The 18,866-nt window shown below is 44.2% G+C and overlaps 1 protein-coding gene across 1 annotated transcript in view; it reads right to left on the minus strand.

Moving 5' to 3' along the window:
• The window catches only part of SNX31 (sorting nexin 31), a gene marked incomplete at its 5' end in the record, with an annotated part of 62,975 nt that overhangs the window by 33,320 nt on the left and 10,789 nt on the right, over positions 1-18,866 (minus strand). The window contains 3 exons of the mRNA XM_082859140.1: positions 3,820-3,930; positions 12,757-12,821; positions 15,835-15,949. Of these exons, the coding sequence (XP_082715266.1) occupies positions 3,820-3,930; positions 12,757-12,821; positions 15,835-15,949 (291 nt within the window). The remainder of the gene's footprint in view (positions 1-3,819; positions 3,931-12,756; positions 12,822-15,834; positions 15,950-18,866) is intronic.

The following is an 18,866-nucleotide window of genomic DNA, read 5'->3' on the forward strand; positions in this document are numbered from 1 at the left end:
CTCTGATGTCTGCTGTGATGCTCAAGTCTAATTCGTGTGGCTTTTGCTCAGTGAAACCTCAGATCCCGGGCACAGGCTGCCCTCATTTCATATTCCTCGTTGACCTTTACCTCAAACAGCTTTCATTTCAACACCAGTGTTTTCGTTTTTACCAACTGGTCATGAGGCTGTAATCTCGGAACATTTCACATCCATTCACCCTCCCTTAGTAGGAACATTCATGCTTCCACAGGCTCTTTCCCTCTCCGCTCGGCCAGCCCACCCCCTCTTTAAGGCTGGGTTTCTGGGTGATTTCTTTGCATGCCTAGTCTGAATTCACTAGATCACCTCTGCAACCCTCTGCGCGGGGGTCCACCTGTATGGCTCTGTGCGTGAGCTGACCCTTTGACCATGGCTCCAAGTTCTCAAGGTGGCAGTTGTACGAGGCTGAAAGGGGCACTTTCTTGTCCGAGGTCTGTAAATTACCTTGGGAGACAGTCTGATTAGGTGGATGGTATGAGTAGGTGTTCTCAGTATAGCTCTGAAAATAAAGAAGAGCCTGGGAACTTTTCACAACTTTTCCTCAATGTTTATCCCCATTCTCCTTTCTACCTTACTCTCTTCCCCATGCCCTTGCGAAACAAAAACAAAAACAAAACAAAGCAAAACCCTGAACCAAAACACAGGGCGCCTCTGTGTGTGGGGCTGAGTGTGCACCAGGGGTAACAGATTGCAAAGTCATCTTCTCCTAGAGTAAATATGAACCCATGCCCACTCAGATTAGATTTCTCTCTTCTCTGACTCATTCAGTGAGAACAGCAAGCTTACATGCCAAGGAAGAGAGAGGAGTGGGAACGGAGACACTTTCTGTAATTTATAAAGACATAAATACGGACACCTTTCGAGGACAAGAAAGCAGTACAAAAAGAGACACAATAGTATTTCCTTCTTAGCAAATGTTAACGATGCTTCAAAACACGAGCACCACCGATACAACTACATTAGCACAAATGCACACAAAGCAAAAAAGAGATTTTAGTTTGTTGCTGGTCCTTAAAGAGCCCATCAGGATGGCTGGAGAAGCAAAGTGAGCGTGGTGACAAGTATGCTTGAGAAGATACGGACAATAATTTTTAATTACAAAATGTACGTTACATTTTTATGTCAGCTAGAGAATTTCCCAGCCCCTGGAAGAGAATTCACATCTGTGCCTGGCCAAGTGCTCGCTTTACCTTATCCAGAAACTCCTTTACTTCATTTTACCTCCAGTGCTAATGATGTCCATGCTACGGATTTGAATTTCTCACGAGCCAATGTGATGGAAGAGGGGAAGTACATTTTTCTGAGGTTAATGTACCTCATTCAACTTCTGCTATCAGTTACAAGGGGAACTGGACAGAACAAGTGGCACTGTGGAACCGTAGACTTACTGCTCTACTCAATACTTATTCAGCACTCCCTCTAACATCATACTAATAATGATAAGAACCATACTCGCCACTGCTGATGGATTGTGAGCTCTTGCTATAATTACTTAGACATCATTTCAAAAAATTAAATAACTTACCCAAACTCACATGGAGCAGCTCTGCAATTTGAATCTGGGACTTGTCCTAACCCCAGCAGATAGGAGACCCCATACCCCCACCAGCAGCCAACTTCAGCTACAGTTATGCCTAGTTTGGCCGGCGAGCCCAGTGTGTGTAAAACATGTCAATAATGGTGTCCTTGGGCAGGGCAGCTCCGGTTCTCTGTAGGCCCAACCATTTCCAAGTGAGCTTATATCCTACAGCTGCACCTCTGACTTACCTGCCTGGCCACAGAGTACCTGAGTTTGTGGTCCCTACTCTCACTATTACTGTCTCCTCCTCTTTCTATTATGTGTCTATCTCCCACTTTGTAAGTCCTGGGAGGGCAATTTAGGGAACTGTGTTTTGGGGTCTCTTGGTATAAATCCACTCAAGTGTTAAGCATCAAGGGCCCTTGATAATTTCTAGAAAGATCATTCTAGAAATCAGTACAGCTTAGCAAGACAGGAAGCAGGGAGATTAGTTTGGGAGCGGCTAGGGGCGTGGGGACGAAGAGGAGAGAGACTTGGGATGTAGTGTCAGTCGGATTTGGGAGGTGAAGGAGGAGGACCCAGGGTAACTTCTCAACGGATGGCCTCAGCAACCAGGTGGCTGCTGATACCGGGCAACCAGGTCACAATCCTGGAGCCAAGAAAAGGGTGTATGTAGCGACTTTAGTAGGAAGAAAGGTGCAAAATAATCACTCTCGAGCAGAGCAAGATCTAGAGAAGGAGTATTTCCTAATCTGGGGACTCAACCAGGAGGGCGTAGGTGGGCTCAGATCTCCAGGCTGGGAAGGGGAGCCATAATGCAGGAGGAAGGTCCCACAGTGTCAGGTAGAGGCGGGATCAAGAGCTGGGAGCCCAGCAGGGAGTACTACCGGTCATCGGCTCAGAAGGCGGCAGACACCAGGACCCTAGCACAAGAGATTTCCGTCCTTGGAAAGGTCCTAGAAACTTTCCGACTTCCTCCTGTTTATAACTTCTTATTCTCCCTTGAATGTTTCTCTGGAGGATTAGAATTTGTGAAAGAAATTCAATCTAAAAGGAACTGGAGGATATAAGATGGAAAGCCCCACAAGTGTGCCTCAGGAAGACAAGACTTAAGGACTGAGAGGCTGATTTCCCGTAAATGCCTAATTCACAGAAAACAGATAATATTGCAATTTTCTTAAATGATAGAGAGTTAGTCCGGGGTTGCCTCATATCAGCCTTGGGAAATTTTGCTCCTGGTTTCCAGAGACCCAAACAAGATATGAGCCAGGTCAGGTTGGTCTCACAAAATAAGTGGAATTCAGCTTTGTTTGTGTGACCGGACCGGTTTTGTCTGCTGGGGGAATTTTCAAATCTGGTCTCCATTTGTTTTGATTTTAGTAGACTCTAACTGAACGCTCCCTTCTTTACATTCCCAGCCCATAAATAAAGCCTCCCCCAAACCCTCAGCGGACACGCCGGCAGCCTTTCCAGCTTTCGCGTCCCCAGCTGCAATTCCTCTGCTATTCCTGAACACGCTCATCTTCTTGACAATTTTGAGCTGCCTCATTTTACCTTTTTATTTAAGTTGACAAACTAAAACCCTCCAAAGGCAAGGGACCTGGGAGCTGGCCCTACAGCAGTGTGTGGGCGAGAGAAGACGGAGTCCTCTCTGAAGCCCAGCTCGAGGAAGGAACGGCCTCAGGGACAGAGCTGGTAATGGCTGCATCTGGAGAAGGAAGGATGCTTTCTGGGTCTCGTCCTCTGAGTCCTCAGAGAACCGACCAGAACTCGGTTCTGGCCCTGTGGACCCAGGATTAGAAGTGCTGGGCATTGGTTTCAGGGGTTTTCCCCTGTGAGGGAGGAGGGACCGCTCTTTCTGGCTTCGACAACCCCACTGTCACTGTCTGCCAGAAGTTGTCACCAGCCCACCTGGGTAGTCTCATCTGGGCTCCACCCTCCTTCCTGCTCCCGAGTAGGGATAGCCCATAATAAAGCGCTTGGCATATGTGCAGGACACATCCCTGGCTGAGTTCCAGAGAACCAACAACAGCCTTAGCAAGGACCTGGAAAGTTGATGCCCACAGAGGGGGAAAAAAACCCAAAGAGACCCTGGGAATCGGCTGTAGCTCAGATTCCTCCATCAGTCTGTCAGCAGAAGCCAGCATCTCTACAGATAAGTCATCCAGAGTAAAATGATGGGCAGGAAGCTTCTGGAAGGTAACCGTATCCTAGTCCCTGGCTTCAAACAGAATGATTCCTAAATTCAGTTCTGGGGCTGGAATTTGGATACAATTTACCTCTAGGACTCTTTCGGCAGTATCTGATGTTAGAATTTCGACTTTAATGCTCCTTCCATCGGGCAGGAATATATCCAGAGACGCTTTCTCGGTAGTGATGCTAAATGTGTCCTATAAAAGCAAAAGGAAGCACAATGAGCTTTGGCGCCCTTCCACGGGGCACATTGACGCAGGAGACAGTCATCTTCCTCTCGGTGGGCCCTTGGGGCATACAGTATCCAAAGTAAATGAAAGCCAAGTGCAGAGATTTGGGGGCCTGGTTTTGGGGGTGTGGTGGGGGTGAGGAGAGGGTGGAGAGGAGCTCAGGCAAAGCAATGACATGCAGCTTGAATAATTTCCCAATAAACAAGGCATCTGCCTTAGGGAAAAAGCTTTTGAGAAAACCGTCCACGTGACTCTTGGCCATCCCAGATTTTAACTCTCATATTCAACATTGCCAGGCATCCCTAAGAGTTTGTAATATGTGCTAATTTATGGTTCTGCTGCAGCAAAACTCTGAAGCTGCAAACTTTGAGGCCTGTGTGGGGATCAGGTCTCTATCTGGTGAATGGGCACCCAGCTAAGGGGCCAACACCCCAGCTCAGCACAGCCCTGCCTGCACTTTCGCATTCTGGTCTTCTGTGAGGGGATGCGTGTGTGCCAGAGGGGACTGCGAATCCGGGGACCTGTGAACCTCTCGGATAGAGCATTCTAGGATGTCAGAGACATGCTACAGACAGGGGGAGCCCGTCCGAGTTCAGGAAAGCACGAGGCTGAGGTCGGCACTCAGTTTCCTTAGAGGGAGTGACCCTGACGGGGAGGCAGGGCCAGTGGCTGCCCACACGGGCCTCCAGGGCAGCTGCATCTGGGGGTGGCTGTTCTCAGTGCCTCTGAATGGGACCCTGTCAGTCTACAGAGCTGCTTGTCTCTGGGAGGCTGATCCCGGTCACAGCGTTCTCATCTCAGGTTCCACGATGGACTAAACCCTGACGCAGCCACTGCATGCAATGCGTTCCCTTCTCTCCTAGGCATTTAGAACGGCGCTAGTGATGTGTCATGCTTGGGAGAAATGAGAAAAGAGCCATTCAGATATTTTCTGTGTTCTGAGCCTGCTATATAAGCCAGAATATTAGTAATTAGCAGCACAGTGTGTGGGGATGGGGGCGGGGGGGATGGGGGAGAGGCAGTATCTCTTTTTAGTGACCAGAAAATTTACATCCAGGTCACCTCCTTCCTGGTATCGGTTTGGGGGAGGGAAGATCCTGATGACTGATCAGAAGATTATTGGGAGATCACGGGGTTGGGGCTCAGGTCAGCTGACCAGGTGAGACCCCTTTCCCCTCAACAGGCAGCACCTCGCCCTCCTTAGTCCTCCTGACCACCCCCTGCCATTCACAGACACAGAGGATTAGGCACCAGGCTTTGTAGGGAACCGGGAAATCCAACAACCCAATCGCACTGCCCAAGTACCTCAAAAGGTCCATCATGTTAGTAACAGGCTTATTTTTTCCTAATTTTGTTATCCAAGGGCAAGCTTAGACTTTACATCTTAACCACGCCTGCCCTGAACCCACTTACTTACAATCACGAAACGTCTATGATTCTGAACCTAAGTGCTTTAGAAGAGAAATGCTGCTGCTTCCCAAATTCAAAGGGTTCGTCCACAAAAGCAGCAGTTTGTGAATGTGTTATATCCACATATACAGGCAACTTGTAGAGATAGCATCTCATTTATGAGTAAATATACTATCTATGTATTTATTACATACAAATATATTGTTAGATCACGATACTGATAATTGGGCTCTGTGCTAACTGCTTCACATATATTGAGAGTAGCGCATGTAATTCTCGTAACAACTCCATGAGGGATATACACTCATTAAGCCCCCTTTTTCAGATGAAGTACAAGTCTACGAAGGTTAAATTACTCCTCCAGGACACACTGCTAGTTGGTGGCAGAGGCAGGATTCAAGGCCAGCTCCTCGTGACTCCACAGCCTGGGCTCAACTAGGTTGGACTCATCTCCTGGCTGGTCCAGCATTGCCTTGGAGTGAATGTTTGTATCCCTCCTCCCCCATTCAGGTTCATGCCCTAACCTCCAATGTGATGGTGTTTGCAGATGGAGCCTTTGGGAAATGATTAGGGTTAAGTGTCCCTCATGGCGGGATTAGTTTCCTTGTAGGAAGAGACACCACAGAGCTTGCTCTCTCTGCACACACGCACAAAGAAGAAATTTATTTCTCACAGTTTTAGAAATTTCTGTTCTTTAAGATTCCCCGTTATGGCAGCCCGAGCAGACTAACGTATCATAACACTCAGAGTGCCGCCTCCACTCTCTAAAGTGTCCGAGTTTGGATAAGTTATATGGCTGCCATGTTACTACCATAGTACCAGCATAAGGGACCATGTTATGCTGCCCCCTCCATGTACAGTAAGTGTCTGCCTGAGTCAACCTGCCACTTATTGATCACTGTGTTGGTCACTTTTCAAACAGTCCTGTGGCTTCTCCCTGTCGGTACTAGCCTCCAAATCAGCAGATGCTAAACCAACCACCTGCCAGGTTTTCCCTTCAAGCATCCAGTGCTGGGACAACCCACCTCCTGGGATCCTGTGAAAATCACTCCAAGCCCTCCCAGAGCATGTCAGGGGCACTGGTTTCCCGCCTCCATAGCACAGGCCCTGAGCTCCCTACACAGCTCTCCCATACTTTCTTCACTTTTACCTTCCTGGGGGAATTCTGGCAGATTTCCCCACTTCCCCTGCAGTTATGATAACTGCTAACAGTAGGGCTCCCAAGACCCCATATCTAGCAGAGTAGTCAAGGGTCAGGGGTTTCCCCAGAGCAACTGTTGCAAATAGTCCCTTTCTAGGTATACCTTTGCCTAGGTCTTAGGTTCTTAAAGGTATCTGGCCTCACAAACACTTCTTACCTCTGAGGAAAAACACTCTTGAAATGAACGGAAAGATGTCATTGCCTTTGGATATGATTTAAGGAAAAGTTACCATTAATTTGTTACTTCAGTGCAACTCCCAACTCAAACTATATTGCAGACCAATAGATATCTAAATTATATAAACAGTTAAAATAATAGAAACGCATATCCATATTAAATTCTTCTGCAAAAGAAAAGTGAGGAAGCAGATTGCATTGGTAGAGTGGGTCAGATTATAGATGGCCCTGAAATCAGACACTTGAGGATTTTATTTAAAAAGGCAAAAGGGGGCTTCCCTGGTGGCGCAGTGGTTGAGAGTCCGCCTGCCGATGCAGGGGACGCGGGTTCGTGCCCCGGTCCGGGAAGATCCCACATGCCGCAGAGCGGCTGGGCCCGAGAGCCATGGCCGCTGAGCCTGCGCGTCCGGAGCCTGTGCTCCGCAACAGGAGAGGCCACAACAGTGAGAGGCCCGTGTACCGCAAAAAAAAAAAAAAAAACAAAAGGGGGCCATGGTGGTTCTGGATGAGGCACATGGAAGGATGTAAATGGAGTTATGGAAAGATGTGTCTGGCACTGTGGTGAAAATGAACTAGAGGAGGGACTGGAGGATGTGGGAGACTTGAGAGAAGTTGGAGACAGTCATCCGTGTGCGAGGTACCGAGGAACAGGGCTAGACCGTGTGCTTAAGAAACGCATGAGCCACAGAGCAGACTGCTTGGTTCAAGCCTAACTCCACACTCACTGCATGTGACCCTGTGTAAACCTTGACAGGTGACTTCCCTTCTGTATACTCCATTCCTTCAGCTCGAAAGGTAAGGATGGCAAGAGTGGGATGCCATTCATTGCAAACACTCAAATGACAGCTTTATTGTTTCATTATTGTTAGCAGTAGGAATGATGAGGTCGTTATGTAACTTTGATTTGACTTAGTGGCAACAGATAAGAAATAAAAGAGTCAAGAAAAGATTCAGGGGTGGGACTTCCCTGGTGGTCCAGTGGTTAAGACTCTGTGCTCCCAGTGCAGGGGGCCCGGGTTAGATCCCTGGTCAGGGAACTAGATCCTACATGCCACAACTAAAGATCCCATGTGCCGCAACTAAAGATCCTGTGTGCCGCAACTAAAGATCCTGCATGCTTCAACTAAGACCTGTGCAGCCAAATAAATAAATAAATAAATTTTTTAAAAAGAAAAGGAAAGAGGGCTTCCCTGGTGGCACAGTGGTTGAGAGTCCGCCTGCCGATGCAGGGGACACGGGTTCGTGCCCCGGTCCGGGAGGATCCCACATGCCGCGGAGCGGCTGGGCCCGTGAGCCATGGCCGCTGAGCCTGCACGTCCGGAGCCTGTGCTCCGCAATGGGAGAGGCCACGACAGTGAGAGGCCCGCGTACCGCAAAAAAATAAAATAAAAATAAACATTTTTAGAACAATATGGTAAACAGGAGAAATAAACCATTGAAAAACCTTTGTACTATGAAATAAAAGCAAGTGAACAACAGATAAAACATTTGGAGTGGTGATCAAGGAGGAATGTGGCTCTATTTGTGATACTTGAATTTTACTTGTACATATATAATTTATAAAATGTAAAAGCCATACAAAAACGCAATTAGAGGAAGAAAACCAAAGTGGTGGGTTTGGATTGTAGGAAAACAAAACTTAACTCATCTTGATCTAGGGCAGGTCAGGAATTAAAACACACAATTCACAGTAGTAAACGGAATGCATTTATTTTTAAGAAACCTCGAAATCCTCCAATACCATGGGCTGCCTTAACACATTTTGAAACGTGCTAATGCTTTTCAAATCGAATGTAACACCCTGAGAAATTGTTTAATTTATCGAAGAAGCTCCATCAGTGTGCGTTATTGAGATTCCGCTCTGAGGCAGAAGAATGTCTGGTAGCCACGGTGCTTATCCTGAGCTTTATTATCCAAGAAAATCCATATTTGGACTCGCCAACCTCTAAATTTCTATCATACTTAATAATCGGTCCTAATCATTTCACTCCAAGGGACACGGAAAACATTCTTAAGAGGAAATGGGGAGACAGTCATTTCCTAGAGCCCCCAGAGCTATGGTGGGCAACACTTCCCAGATACATAAATTGCCCCTAACTTCCCAAGTATACAAAAGCCATTCCAAATACCTTCTTAGTCTCCTTTTTCTCAAACATGCTGTCCACACTTTAGATTAAGAACCAGGAACATAAGAAGTCTTTAGTCTAAAGACTTTGGTTTTGCCTTTTCAAAAGTCCCTTCATCTCAGAGGCAATTGCAGGGCAAAAGCACAGAGCATGGTAAGTCGGGGGCGGGGGCGGGGGTGGAGGCTAGACACACACAACAAGGGGTACCTGGCAGGGGGCGGGGCTGGGGAGCTGCCACCACTCTAGAAATATCTCATGACGTCAGTGGATCCAGGCTCGCGGGACTTCCACTTATGAAGATGTGGGTCCTTGGACAAATTACTTAACCTGAAAAAGAGACACTAACAGCACCGTCCTCAACAAGTTGTGAGGGATAAATGAGGTACCACACAGAAAGCACTGGGTCTGGCCCAGACTGAATTCCCTGTAGAGGCAACCCCCTCTGATGACTGCAGCTTGCCTTTGGCCATCCTTGATAGAGGCTCCTCGGAAGGCTCCTACGCGGTCACTTGTATTCACGTTTCTCACACAGTGTGTCCTTGCCCAGAGACAGGAAGATGTGCTTGTACTTGCTGAGCCCTGGAGGGCCACGCCCGTGAGCGAGTGATTATTTGGCAATAACCACTGGGAAACTGCAGGCCAGGCACTTATCAAAGGCAGTGAAAATATTTAGGTGGGGTCTGTATAATATTGAGGTGGGGAAACTTCCCAATCCCTGCTCCTTGGGCTACTTTAATGGTCTGGCAGACCCACACCTCGCCATCTTTGAAGAAGTTGAAAATGGTCCCAAGCCTGGACAACTGGGTTTTCAGAGGGGCTGTCTCTGGTGAAAATTGGGTCTGGTCAGGGAGAAGGGAAGCAGAGGTACAAAGATGCAGCAGGCAGGACTCAAGCCACATAGAAGCTGCGTTAAAGCAGTTCATCAGGAAGCACTAGGCAGGTCTGGGAGCACAACTCTGGGCCCAGCTGACACCACCTAGTGTCTGGGGAGAGATGTGCTGGCCCGCCATCTTTGCCGGAAGCAATCTCTCAGCAGGCTGGGAAGAGGAAAAAGGACTGGCATTGGTAATAGCAGGAGGACCACGTAAGTGTTATAACATTGGCCAGATTACATTTAAGTGCCTTAAGAGCACTGGCTCACTTAATCCTCCCAACAGCACTAAGAGAGGAGCCGTTCTCCCCATTTTAGAGAAGGGGAGACTGACATACAAAGAGACTAAGTAAACACGAACCCAAAGTAGGGCAGCCAAAATTTAAACCTTGGCCATCTCACGTTGAGCCTGCCCTCCTAACCACTAAGCCAGTTCTGGGGCTGATTAGTCAGCAGGATGCTTGAAGATGTGATCTTGATAAGAGAAACTGTGGTTTGGGTTTCACTGCAGACATGCCGCTCTGGCCTGGGGCAAAGTGTTAGTGAGAAAGTCCTCAGAGATGGAGAGGCAAGATCCAGAAGTACGGCAGACAGGTTCTACCAGCTCAGCTCCAGCAACTTCCAACACCGTGGGCCAGCTGGCTTACTGAATGCACCCCTTTCAAAGTTGATGGATCACCTGGGAGAACGAGAGGCAAAAATCCCGCAAGAAAGGAGGAAAGAAACATGACCAACTAAGGGTGAAAAATATATCCCCCCCAAAAGTGATGCCACCAAGGAGATGAAAACAATGGCTGTGTTAATCAAAATAAGGCTTCTCTGAACTCAGACCTCAAAGAACAGATCAAGGTCTCCAAAAAGAGGTAAGCGAATAGACGTGAAAGGAAGCTGGCCAAGTTCACGGAAGCAACAGGAGCGAAAAATAAAGCCATTGCAAAAGTGAAAATCTCATCAGAAGAAGCAGGAAGAGACGCTGCAAAATGCAGCGGGGGCAAAAGGTTTCTGTGCAGTTATACAGATACAAAAATACTGAGAGCACTAAAATCAAATAAAACAGATGTAGAGAACAAATGTATGGACACCAAGTGGGGAAAGGTGGGGTGGGATGGATTGGGAGATGGGGATTGACATATATACGCTAATATGTATAAAATAGATAACTAATGAGAACTTGCTGTATAGCACAGGGAACTCTACTTCAATTCGCTGTACGGTAGAAACTAACACAACATTGTAAAACAACTATATCCCAATTAAAAAGAAAGAAAGAAAGAAAGGAGGAAAGAAAAACACATTAAAAAAACAAAAAACTCCTTTAAATCATCAGGAAAAAAAGACACTCAAAACAAAGCTCCGAAACACTGCCACCCTCTGAATGATTTTTAGAAAGCATTGAAAGTAAAAACCATAATGCACACAAAGATGACAGAACCACGGCTGACTGTACCTCCATGCATTCGCATAGAATGATTTGCAAGATGTAAACTTTGAAAAACAAGGTTCAGAAAGTGGGTAGAGTGTGTGCTTATCTGCAAAGCAAAAAAGGATATGCATACATAGGAATGCTTGCATGTGCATGGAAATGCGTAGAAGGGACATACATTAAACTGTAAGCAACAGTTGTCTCTGGGGGGGGGCCCTGGAGACCCATGGTGGAAGCGAGGTTACTTTCATCATAGACCCTTTTGTGCTGTTGGAATGTTACCACTAGCACTGCCTCAAAAACAACCTTTTCAAAGAAAAGAAAAGTATATACATATACATATATATATACACACATACCATTAAGTGTATGTGAAAGTACGAGCAATTATACAATGGGAGGGGAGACTCTAGGGGCATTTCTCAGTTGGCTGGACCAGTAAGTTCGTCAACACACTTGAACAACTGAGTAAATGCAAATTTGCTCCCAGTTTTTACACGTCTGATCAAGGTATCATTCCTCCCTGACCTAAGGAGCCAGTTCAGTAATATCACGTCATTGTGCAATTTCAATCCTTTTGAAGCTCTTCCATTCAGTCAAGAATGTACACGCAGGGCTTCCCTGGTGGCGCAGTGGTTAAGAATCCACCTGCCAATGCAGGGGACATGGGTTCGAGCCCTGGTTCGGGAAGATCCCACATGCTGCAGAGCAATTAAGCCCGTGCACCACAACTACTGAGCCTGCGCTCTAGAGCCCACGAGCCACAGCTACTGAAGCCCGCGTGCCACAACCACTGAGCCCGCACGCCTAGAGCCCATGCTCCGCAACAAGAGAAGCCACCGTAATGGGAAGCCTGTGCACCACAGCGAAGAGTAGCCCCCGCTCGCCGCAACTAGAGAAAGCCCACGCGCAGCAACGAAGACCCAACGCAGCCAAAAATTAATTAATTAATTAAATCTACATATTAAAAAAAAAGAATGTACATGCAGGCATAAAAATGTTCCTATGTGTACCACCTGAATGGGTGCCGTGCTAAACAAATGTACTTGGCCAAGTTCCAGCCTCTGGGGGAAAAGAGGACAGTTGTTCTTTAGACCAACAAAGGAAAGGGAGGTGCTGTCTGTCATTCTGTTGAGACTGAATTTTCTCCATGATCCGTTTACGATAAAGTCAGGAGCAGAGAATATACAAGTGATAGCTGGCATGGCTATTACTGCTGTCCTGAGGTCTTCACTGTGGCACACTTGGAAGTCCCAGCTACAAAAGTAGGGTCCCACAATTGTCATGGGGGCCCTTAATGGTAAAAGGTTCTCTCCTCCATGGCCAGTTTAGAGATGCACAATGCTTAAGCTACAGGAAAAAAGGTATCTGCTTAAATAAAGTGGGCAAAAGGTCAAGTGACACACTTAATTTTCCATCTAGAATCTCAACTTCCAAAGCAACAAAATAGGAACCATTTTCCTGTTACTCCAAACGAATGTATTTTATCTGAATCCAGGCTCTGTAGGGCTGATGACCAGAAAAGCACACATGGAGACATATTCTGCAGTGAAATAATGACCTTAGTCAAGAAAAGCAAGCTTACCAGCTGCACCAGTTTCAAAAAATCAACGAAGACATCACTTCTCAACATGTTTGGGTCCATGGTTACTGAAAAACAGGGACAGCGAGCCAGGTTACCACTGGGCTGGGTTGACTGCTCTGTTAAACTGCTCTGTCCTCCAGGAAGCCCTCCAGGCCTTGCCAGTGCACCGCTGCCTCCTTGAAGGCGATGGAGCCTGTGACTTCTCAAATTCAAGAAAATCTACAAAGCCCGCCTCCTCCAGGCAGCCTCGCAGGCAGCATGAACCCATCACACCAATCCGGCTGACTGTTTCCAGGAATCCTACTTTATTCATGCACACCCCTGGCCCAATATCTATCTAGTTGCCCCTGCTAGAAGGATGATGGGGTTAATACGAGATACCAATAAGATCTAAAAACTTGGACCTAGACTCCCACTTTAGCAGGATGCTTGGTAATTTGAAAATTTTAAATCAACCAAGAAACACTGATTAAGAGGACCTCTTTTCACGATGGGAGCTCTCAAGAGGTTACCAAAAAAAAAGCAATTATAAGGCTGTCAGATATTTAAAATTTCATTCTTCTATACTTATAAGAGCAATTTGCCCCCTAGTTTTAAAGCTCCAGATACCAATACCCAGCGCTGTGGCCCGAGCAGATGGGCCAAGGCTCTCCCCTGAGGACCTCACACTCACACGTGAAGTGCTTCTCAGCGGCTTCCTCACTTCTTATCTTCCTCCCCGCAAGTCCTCTCCTGGACCCTGCACTTGAGCTAAACTTATCCAATTTCTAAATCTGTATTAAATGTCTTTCTTTTTGGTGCTGTTTTACTGATTTTGTCAAATAACTTCTACCAGCATTCAAAACTAGCACTGACTGAGGTCATTTGAGGTAGTGCTTCCCAAACGATGCCATGTTTTTCAAAATAAAGTAACTAAGAGAGAGAGTGTCTCTGTAACAGAAGAAACTGTTTTTTGTAAAAGGTACTCCCTCTTCTCTAAAGGGGGAAGAAGCTCTTGTCTTATTTTCTGGAATATGTGTGCCATGTATGCAAACTAATCATTATAATCATTAGTGTGGATCCTTGGGGATGGGGAAAGCTATTGAAAAAGTGTTCATCCAACTAGTATTTACTGTACAACTGTTAAGTACCAGGTACTACGCAAAGCACTTGGTATATTTTAGCTCACTTAACCTGCACAACAAAAGAAGATTGCCTGAAGTAAATAGTATCTCCATTTCACAGATAAAGACACTGAAGCTCAGAGAAGGTAAGTGTCTTGCCCCAGGTCACACAGCCAGTGAGGTGCAAACCTGGGACTTGACTCTAGGTCTGAATAGAGCCTGTGTTCACAGTCACAGCACCATGCTGCACTGTCTCCTTCCTTTACCTTCCAAGAGGATTCACAAAGCATCCTGACTACAGATAAAGGCCAGGCCTGGAGAAGTGACCCTTTAAGCAGTGTGATCATTTGTGAAAAGGCCAGCTGTTAAAAGGAGTATTTCATGAAGATATGAGAACACAAACCAAGAAGGAATGAAAATTCAAAAGATATTACATTTTGAGCTTGAAAGCGTTTATTTAACAGGTCTAAAAGAGGTATAGTCTCCACTACAAAAGATGAATGGAAAATAAATGACTTCTAGAATTTCTATTTACTATGTTTAAAAAAAATATGTGCAGCCCTGAGAAATAATGAGGTAAATCTATAATCCCTCACCTAGAATGACCTGTAAGAGTAATATTTTAAAAGGAATAAAATAGCATATAGAAGAAAAAGCTTTTTTTCTTTTGTTATGAAGGACATTAGTGGGGTAGCTCGTGAAGTTTGAATAAGGTCTCTATATTAGATAGCATTATTATATCAATGCTAATTGCCTGATTTTGATAACTATACAGTAGTTACAGAAGAGTTGTCCTTGATCTTAGGAAATCCACATAGATGTATTTAAGGGTAAACTGGCTTGTACATGCAAAACAAGCATCTCAAAAAATTATATATAATATATATGTATGCACACATTCATAATACAGAGACATGGGAAAGTGAGAGAGAATGATAAAGCAAATATAAAATGTTAACATTTGGGAAATCGGGGTAAAGAGAATACAGAAAATTTTGCATCAATTTTGCAACTTTTCTGTAAATCAGAAATTCTTTCAGAATAATAAGTTTCAAATACTCAGATACAGAAACGTGCCTAAGGTAAGTTTCAATTTGTGTTTAAGCAGCAAGGATGTACCCACACACTAGAATACACATGATGGTTTCTGAGAAATACACAAGCCACTTGTAATAGTGTTTTTTTCTAGAGGCTTGGGGATCTGAGGTGGAAGGGAATGTACCTTTCATTTTATACTCTTTGGACGGGTTATATTTTTAAAACATTTTATGTCTATACCATTTCCTGCTTTTTAAACCTTTAAATATTTGAATGCCAATGTTTCTATTTCTCCCCACCCCCTTCTGTTTGTGAGAGCTCAGTCCTGTTGTGCACAACACTTTTCAGGAACCCAGCAGTGGGCCAGGACCTCTGTATTGCCAGCCTCACAGGGCCAGAGCAGACCTCCGAGTATCCCTGTGCCTTAGCATGGCTCCTGGGGAAGACAGAGATGGAATAACCAACTCTGGCACTGCCAGTAAACATCTCCGCTATCTCCTGAGAGCTTTCACATAAGCAGTTCATTTTATCCGTTTGTTCAGTCTTAATCCAGAGATATTTCTTTGACTTCTACAATCAAAGCCAACACAGAGCCCCCGGGGGCAGGGGCTGCGGGGTGGTGAATCTAAACAAAGCATTTTTAAACCAAATACAAAGACCACATATTTTATGACTCCATTTACATGAAATATCCAGAGCAGGCAAATTTATAAAGGCATAAATTAGTGTATAAAGACAGGGGCTGGTGGAGGAGAGAAACAGGGATTGACTGATAATAGGTATAAGATTTCTTTTTGGGGCGGTAAAAATGTCCTCAGATTAGATTATGGTGATAGTTGCACAATCGTGTAAATATACTAAAAACCACTGAGTAAAAATATAAAATGGGTGACTTTCACATCTCGATAAATCTGTTTTAAAAAATCCAAATACATACCATTTTGCAAATACTGTTCCAACTGGTCCCTTCTCTCATCAGCCATAGATGTGGTCATTGCGAGATAGTACTTTGGTGGAAAGGGTGGCAGGCAATTTCCAAACACCCGCCTCAGCTGAAAGATCCAGAAAACACACGGTTAAGGCAAAGCGCCTGAAATTCAGGGCTGGTGAGATACCAAAGCCTCCTCTTAGGGCAAGTCTCTCTCCAGCACTTTATTCAAAATGAACCCTTCCTGGTGGCCAAAAGGAGATACCTCGATTTTCTTAAGGAGCCATTTATTTCTGTAAAGGTTTCTAGAACACTATTAGAAATATCATGGACTGACAACTCCAGTCTGAGTTTGATAGATATGGTGTACATTTTAATTTTTCATTTGTTTTTACAAAACTGCCCACCAGTCACATCATACAATATTCATACAATACAATCTTAATATTACATCATACAATATTAATATTTAATTAATTCCCCAATAGTATCTGTGATGTCAATGATGAGAGTTAGGAATTTAATTCCCCCACCATGCCCCCCACCCAATCTGAACATAACAGCAGATGTTTACAGCTGTGCTATCTAATTTGGTAGCCACTGACAATGCAGCTAGTCCGAACTGAGATGTGCTGTAATTGTAAAATACACTCCAGACTGTGAAGACTTAGTACAGAGAGAAGAGGATGCAAAACATCGCGTTAATAATTTTTTATATAGATTACCTGTTGAAATCATATTTTGGATCTGTTGGATTAAATAAAATATATTCTTAAAATTAATTCCACCTGTTTCTTTTTATGCTTTTTAACATGTGAAAATTTTAACAGAAAATTTTCTATTACATACGTGGCTCACGTTATATTTCTAGTGGACAGCGCTGGGTTCTAGAATTCCTATAATGCTGACATATGATCCCGATAGAAACCCAACCAGGCCCCTTCCTCCTCCCCACCCACATATGACCCAAGACCATGGCGGAAATTATTTTTATGCAAGCTCATAGCGGATGCGTCAAAAATAATTTTTAAATTAAGATAACCAAAAGTGCATCTTCCTTCATTCTAGCCTTACGCTTACAGTGATAGCTCGAAGATAAGATACCTCATCATTCTCTTTAAAATAGGAGAAAGGAAACCAGTAAGAAACCCACTGAGATTTTAACATGGTACCTCTGGGGCAGGAAGGCTCAGTGGCTTAAAGAAAATGAAAGCAGATCTAATAGAAATGAGACTGCAAACAGATAAGAACTTTCATTCCATGACCTTTGTCAAAAATACAGTGTGTGTTTGGCAAATATTTACCTTGCATAGGCCTTAACTTCAAAATACATCCAGAATCTGACCACATCTCTCCACCCCCACTGCCATCACCCTGGCCCAAACCACTGTCATCTCTTCCAGTTTATTGCAGTAGCCTTCCACCAGATCTCTCTGCCTCTGCCCTTGCTCCCCTTCTGTCTATTCCTAATACAGAATCTGAGGTTATAACTTAAAAATGTAAGTCAGATCATTCCTCTTCCCTGTGCAAAATCCTTCATGGCATCCCATTTCACTCAAGTACAAGTCAAAATCCTTAGAGTGGCCCAGAACTGTACCATCCGATAAGATGTCCGTTAATTGCCTGTGACTACTTAAATTAAAATAAAATAAAATTTAAAATTCAGTTCCTCAGTCATACAAGCCACATTTTAAATACTCAATAGCCACTGGAAATGTGGCAAGTTGCTACTGAATTGGACACAAAGGATATAGAGCATTTCCACCAGCACATAAAGTTCTATTGGACAGTGTTGATGTAACACCTAGAAATGTTATTAACTGCCTACCTGTAGGGAAGATACAGCTCCCTGATTTGTTTTGTTTGGTCTGCTAGGTTGTTTGTTTGACTACTAAAGAATTTTCATTTGATGCCAACATTTAGTTTTGCAATTAAAAAATTTTTTAAGTTATGTCCTGGAGAGAATACAAAATGGTCCAGCCACTTTGGAAGATAGTTTGGCAGTTTCTTACAAAGTAAACATAGTTTTACCACATAGTGCAGCAATCACACTCCTAGTTATTTACCCAACAGATTTGAAAACTATGTCCATAAAAACCGGCATACAAATGGTGCTTTATTCATCACCACCAAAAGCTGAAAGCAACCAAGATGTCCTTCAGTATGTGAATGGATAAACAGACTTTGGTGTATCCCTACAATGGAATATTACCCAGCAATAAAAAGAAATGAGTTGTCAAGCCATAAAAATACATGGAGGAATCTTAAATACATATTGATAAATAAAAAGCCAGTCTGAAAAAGCTACATACTATATGACTTCAATTATATGATATTCTGGAAAAAAGCAAAATTATAGAGAGAGTGAGAACATCAATGATCACCAGGAGCTTGGGATGGGGGTACTGAATTGGTGAAGCACATGGAATTGTTTAGGGCAGTGAAACTAGTCTGTATGATACTGTCATTGTGGATACATGAGGCTCTGCATTTGTCAAATCTACTGAACTTTACAATACAACTTTAATGTGTCCAAATATATTAAAAAATCATTTAGGAAGTGGGGAAAAACCCAGGATGGAATGCAGAATGTGAGTAAACAATTTAACTATATTACAAATATATGAAACAACTGCAATGAAGGGGGTGAGAGAAAAGGTGCTGACCTAAGTCACTTGGCAAATGAGTGGAGTCTGTAACAGTAAAGGCAAAAGAAGCTGTACAGAAGTACTGCGCTTTAGCTGATAAAGTTGTTTCCTACACAGGTACAGGCTAACAATTCTAATACCATTATATGTGTGTACAGAATGGAATAATTAAGTAAATGGATGGCAGATAGTGGGAGTCAGGTTTCTCACTGTTGGAATGAGAGTTTTCAGGTAAGTAAAGGGAATAGGCTAGAGTAAGCCATGTGGTAATGGATTATTGTCAGAGATATTGGTATGAACTCATGTTTAACTTAATATACATACAGATGGTTACACATAGAAGTATTTACAGACATGCATATATACACATATATTTTCTTGCTGTGTCAGCTG

Source organism: Leucopleurus acutus, assembly GCF_964270905.1.
Source record: "Leucopleurus acutus genome assembly, chromosome: 17".
Lineage (NCBI taxonomy): Eukaryota > Metazoa > Chordata > Mammalia > Artiodactyla > Delphinidae > Leucopleurus > Leucopleurus acutus.